The sequence below is a fragment of the Plectrocnemia conspersa genome, unplaced genomic scaffold (genome assembly GCF_051122295.1).
Source record: "Plectrocnemia conspersa isolate PC_06_02 unplaced genomic scaffold, ASM5112229v1 ptg000008l, whole genome shotgun sequence".
Lineage (NCBI taxonomy): Eukaryota > Metazoa > Arthropoda > Insecta > Trichoptera > Polycentropodidae > Plectrocnemia > Plectrocnemia conspersa.
Window position 1 is genome coordinate 4,113,125 of NW_028277172.1, and position 6,193 is coordinate 4,119,317.

A 6,193-nucleotide genomic window follows, 5' to 3' on the forward strand; every position below is an offset into this window, starting at 1 on the left:
AGCATTTCTTAAAATAATAAATTGATTATTATTAAACTCTTGTTATTCGTGAATTTATATATGTTTTAGTGCATTCAGGATTAAGAACCATACTAGACGATCCCATCGCGAATATGCCGCCCCCAAGCAAGTGCCGCCCGGGGCGGCTCGCCCCCTCCGCCCCCCCCATAGCTACACCACTGGTCGTAAAATGGATGAGTGTGACTAATCCAGTCCAGCTATTAAATATGCCATTTCGAAACTATACAAATCACAATCTAAGGAATTTTTGCTCCTTTTTTACATTTATTTTCGTCTTATTGAACTTATTACTATTGGAGTGTCAATACGCGTTGGTTTTGCGTACGTTAAAAATATAAATTTTTCACTACAATGAGGCGGAAAAATAATTTGACGACAGAAAAAAGAACTGCAATTGTTACTCTTCAACAAAAAAACAGAACTCGGTGATATATTGCCTGAAATTAAATATTTCTAAAAACACAGTGCAGGAAGTTATTAAAATATTTAAAGATATAGGAGTAAATTGTGATAAACTTCGATCTGGAAGTCCTAGAATCTCATATAAACGATGGGATCAGCATATAGTAATTTCAATAGAAGGATGAAAAAAACTGTTTAACGTTGATTAAAGGTAGTGAAACTTGTTGCCAAAAGCCTTCGTTACGACGAGAAAGTGAAAAGAAGAGGTACGACTTGAAGATTGGTGCAAAGTTTTATGGTCTAATGAATCAAAATTTGAATGTTGGATCAAATCGGAGAGTATTTTTTAGATGAACATTCAGCGAAAAAATGTATTGTGCCAACTATAAGGCAAAGTAAAGGTTGAGTTATGGTGTGGGGTTGTTTTTCAGCAGCGGGAGTTAAAAACATTGTAAAATAAGTTAAAATCAATAATAAAAAATACTAAAGCAATTTTAGAATAGCAAGTGCTACGTATGATATTCAAAAAGACCAGTTTTTATTTTTGAACAGTACAACGGTACCAAATACTCTGATAGGTTGAGAAAGGGGCTTAAACTATATATAAATAAAAGAAATAGAAGAATGAATTAATTACAGACAGATTTAAATCCAATTGAGCTTGATTATAAAATTCGCCAGCAGTCACTATCTTATGAAAAGTCTAGTGGGAACGACTACAGAATGAGTGGGCTAACATATATATCAATCACTACATTGAAAAATTTGGTTATTAAAATGCCAAGAATAGTTTAAGCTGTGTAATCCAATAGGAGTAGATTTTTTGATGAAAAGGCAGTTAAACATTTTTTTATTTTTTGTTTCAAAAATCCTATTTAAAATTGTAATTTAAAGTTTATTTATAAATATGTACGGTATACTCTCCAATAACACGGTAAATTGAGGACGCGCTATTTGGGTGCCCGTTACATTATGTGTGAGCGAGCCAAAAGGAGGATGCGCCTAATTCAGGAGCTATGCAGTATTTTCTAGTCCCCCAACTACACGCACCCAAATAGCACATCCCCAATTTATCGTGTTATTGGGGGGTCTACTGTATTTGATCTTTTATATGACGTTATTTTTGTATTGATTTATATTAAGAATATTAACAAAAACTAGTTGATAGCGGTCGTTAGTTTGTTTTATAATTGTATATTTTATTTTAAAGCACGTCGGTAAAATTGCATTGTCCGGAAAATAGAAAAACTATTTTTATCGAAAAGAAGCACTATTATAATAATTATTTTTTATTTTTTTTAGATTAAATTAAGACCATCGTGGCCTAGCAGGTTACCCCATTGCGCCACGATGGTCGAAAGCAAATGATGATGATAACTCGGATTGAATGCTTTTTTTGAATTTTAATCGATATAAACACTTTGTTTTTAAAAAAATGATAGTATATTTTCACCAGTATAAGTATTGCACCGTTGCAGTGGAAACGGCGTCGACACGATTTTGTTGCTTTAGACGTGAATTTTTGACTTCTGAGAAGTGATAATTGTTTTTGCGCCCTCCTATTGACCAAAATTCGGTTCGAATATAGTTTGACCAATGCTCTTATATCAGAAGTCCGTATTAATGTCAGTTAGGATAGTTATTATATTTTTAAAACATAGAGATATATTCGAGAGGCGACGTCTGTCTGTACTTCTTCTTCCGCTTATTTTCTCCTGAGAGTTGAGTTGGATTAATTTGTATTTTGGACTTGAGCTATTGGAAGTTCTAAAACTATAATTAGTTTTAGAACTTTCATTAGGTTAGGTTTGTGTCAGAACAGCAAATGGACGTTTCGCAACTGTCAAATTGAATTTCACTAGTGCCTATTAGTTAAATTATATTTTCGCAAGTAAAAATATGTATCTACTGGTGAAAATGTATTTTGACTTCTCTAGTGAAAATATAACTTAACTGAAAAATACACATTAAAAATATATATCTACCGGTGAAAATGTATTCCGTTATAATGACACGTTTTAAAAAATATTTTCGGAGTAGATTCGAAACTGTTTTTTTTTAAATATTTCATTTTAGCTTTTTTAATATTTTTATTCCATTAAGACTCATACTATTTAAATAAATGACATGAATTTTTCTTGCTTAATTCAAGGTGGGCAAATGCCCCCCCCTGTCCCACCCCATTTAATTAAGTGTATCATTATTGAATTTGCCAGTTATTTACTTTAAGTGTTGCTGTTCCACGTGAAGCTTTTTCTTCCTTGTGTTTAAAATTGTTCTTTAGTCCTGCAGTCTTTGCTTAGATCCCTTTTTGTGCAGAAATATTATATATTATATTAGACATTATATTTACTGATTTTTAAAAAGATTGACAAAGTTTGTAGTAAAAAAAATTTTCAGACCACATTTTCTCAGATGGCTTAACTCAATTATTCCAGAGTTATTTGAGTGATCATAGACAGTTTAAACTAAAGTAGCCGATTGTGGAAAGAATATTTCATTCGTTTAGGAGTTCTCAAGTGTCAAACTTGGGACCGTTGCTCTTCTCGTTATTCATCAATGACAAATACAGCAGTTACAAATTCCAGTTTTCTTTTGAATGACGATGATTTAATCTGTTCCAAATTCTTTTTATGATTTTTTCAAATTCATTCACCGTCAATATATTTCTACGAACGTTCTGTATAGAGAAACTTCAACTAAAGGTCTCGGAATCAATTTCGAGAGCAAGTGGAAGTTATCTCTACATGTAAACGATCCTTTGATGATCCGTCAGATATTCGTTGCATCCTTGAATCGGGATCTATAATTTTGAATCCTGAGTAGGGATTCCAATCCCGGGATCCCGAACGATTTTCAATACCCGATGAGTCCCGGGATTATAAAACATAATCCCGAATTTTTCGGATTGGTTGATTTATCAAGCACAATCGAATTATTATTGACAACATCGTTATATTTCGTGTACAAACTTGCACGAGTTGCACGTGTCATCTGTGAATCTTTGAGGCTGTGAGTCTAAACGTGCTTTTTCAGCAGCAGGCTGCTTAGGAACCAAAATCAGATCAAGGCTAAATGATAAAACACTTGATGCTTTGATGTTACTTCGTGAGTTTTATTCAAAATAATGTTTTCAATTAATTGTCTATGATTGTACATAGGTATGTACATACATTGTCAAAAGTTCATTTTTTTCTTCTCAAATAAATATATAAGACCTTCCCTTTTTTATTTTTATTATATTATTTTTTATTTTAAGTCCAAGACTAAAATTATACGTACTTTATACATTGTACGTTATAAAAAACAGATGTAAAAATATATTGTATTATTCATTTTAAATTATTTTTATCGATAAAATAACATGAAAATTATCCCGGGACTGGTCCCGGGATCCCGGGATCGACTAATTGCAATACCGAAATCCCGGGATCAAAATTTTGGCCCGGGATTGGAATCCCTAATCCTGAGTAATCAAGTACAAAATATAATAAATACATTATTTTCGTATTAGATATAAAAACATGTGGAGAATAATTGTAAATGGAGAGCATATAATTTATTTCTTATTTAACTCACACCTTAAATAACGTAGATTTATGGAACAACCTGATACAATCCAACTATTGCGTTCTCTTCTGATAGCCCCTTGATATTTTACATGTAGAGGAATATGTTAATAATTATATGAATTATGTTGTTTCAGAAACATAAGTCCCGTCGAGAATTTAGCGGTCGCCATAGCAGCGCTCGGCGAAGGCTGGCACAACTATCACCATGTCTTCCCATGGGATTATAAAACCAGTGAAATGGGATCGTATACAACGAACAACACCACCGGTTTCATTGACTTCTTCGCCAAGCTCGGATGGGCGTACGACAGTGAGTTTTAAACATGATGATGTGTTTTGTGATGAGTGTTTTTAAATCAATCTTTTTAATTTTTAGGAAAGTCAGTCTCTCCGCAGATGATAGCGAGGCGCGCTGAAAGATCCGGAGATGGAAACTTTGTAATCGATCATCATAATATGAAACATCCGGCAGTCTGGGGATACGGCGATAAAGATATTCCCACCGAAGACGATCTCGAATTAAGGAATATGGAAGATTGATTGATTTTGTTGTTGTGAATTGACGAATGACTATGTAATTTATTATGTTTTTTTCAGTTTCGTTCAGTTGCAATTTTGCACATTTTTAACGACCGTCTCAATGTGGTGTGAATATCGAAGGACCTATATAAATTTATATGATTATATAATGGAGTACTATTATTATTATATAGATACATATTTATGTATTATAGTAAGATCGAAGGACGCTTGTTGACGACAAATCAAGGACCATTAATTATTGCCTTAATTATAATATGATAAAGCGTTATTTTTGTGCCATTTGTATTTGTCGATTTTGTGCAAAAATTGCCACAAACATATTTTTGATTATATTACGTAGCTGATGTTTGTCGATTTTATCAAAAATATATTTATCAATCGACATAAAAAATAATATAATTTAAAGATAGTTATTTAACGGGTCAGTTTAGCCTTATAAAAGTGCTTTGATGAAGAAAGGTTGTTTGTATTTCAATCTTTAATTAATTTAGTTATCAGATCAATTCTCTCGTTGACTAAGCCATGATCGTATATTTTTGTATATATTTGCAAGCGTTGAATCATCAAGTCATAATTTTGAAAAGCTTTAATTAATGATTAACAGTTAGGTTATTTTTTAATATGTTAAAATTATTTAACAGTTGCGAGATAACTCACGGTGTATTATTGTTCAAAATCTTTTATATTTTAAATAAACTCAATGTATTAATGCTTTGCATGTATTTCAAAAGATGGCATTTATATATATATTTATATATATATATATATATATTCAATTAAATAATTCTCGATGTTTAATATATATTATACAAAAATATTTACCAGATAAATATTTTAATATGCTACGATATGGTAAATTTAAGGTAGAAAGTAATTATTTATATTTTAACGTTGCTTTTTTATTGTTTTCCTACCAAAATAAGATGAATAGTTAATCTTAAGAAATATACAAATTTTCTAGTTATTCAAAAAGATTTAGTTACTTATTATATTATATTAATGTATCAATGGTAAATTAATATAAAGTATATTTTTTATACTAACTAGTTCCTTAATCTAATTATTTTACTTATAATAAAATTTGTATATTTCTTCAATTAAACTGTGACATTAAATGTTATCTCGTTTGTTGCTATTTTAAATTTAAATACCTTTATTTATCGTTAAATTTCATTCCAAATGTACGGTTTGTTTTTGTATTATAACAAAATGATCACAAATTTGTTTGTACCTGTTCTGTTATAGTATGTATAAACGTTGATTATTATATTATATATCAATATTTAATTTTTTTTATTATTACCTATGTACCTTGATGTAACGTTATAAGTCATACATGTGACTATAGGTTTGATATATGTAAAATAGTATATCGATGGCCTTAAAATATAAATTGATACTAAATAACAGGACGGATTAACTTAGAACAATCATACCATAAGTTTATCTGGTTCTCTTTAATGGCAATTTTTATAGATATTTTTAATTTTTGAAATGGGATGCAACACCTTAAAGATACAGCAATACTGCTCTGTTGCTTATTTCTGATAAATGATCAGTAAGGTGATGCACGTCTATTACTCCAGCAAGTATACGAATGGTCAATTTTTAAAAGGTGTGTGTTATTAGACAAAATTGGTGGCAAAGCTTATTTA

General features: G+C 30.7%; 1 protein-coding gene across 2 annotated transcripts in view; it reads left to right on the forward strand.

Annotated features, from left to right (window-relative positions):
* Positions 1-5,680, forward strand: part of LOC148232740 (acyl-CoA Delta-9 desaturase-like) — a 43,162-nt gene extending 37,482 nt beyond the window's left edge. The window contains exons 6-7 of one of the 2 annotated variants that reach the window (XM_088189184.1): positions 4,130-4,305; positions 4,372-5,679. In XM_088189184.1, the coding sequence (XP_088045310.1) occupies positions 4,130-4,305; positions 4,372-4,535 (340 nt within the window). In that variant the 3' untranslated portion in view covers positions 4,536-5,679. Of the gene's footprint in view, positions 1-4,129; positions 4,306-4,371 lie in introns of both variants that reach the window. The other variant, XM_088189186.1, reaches the window with a different exon arrangement.
* Positions 5,681-6,193: the final 513 nt, after the last annotated feature.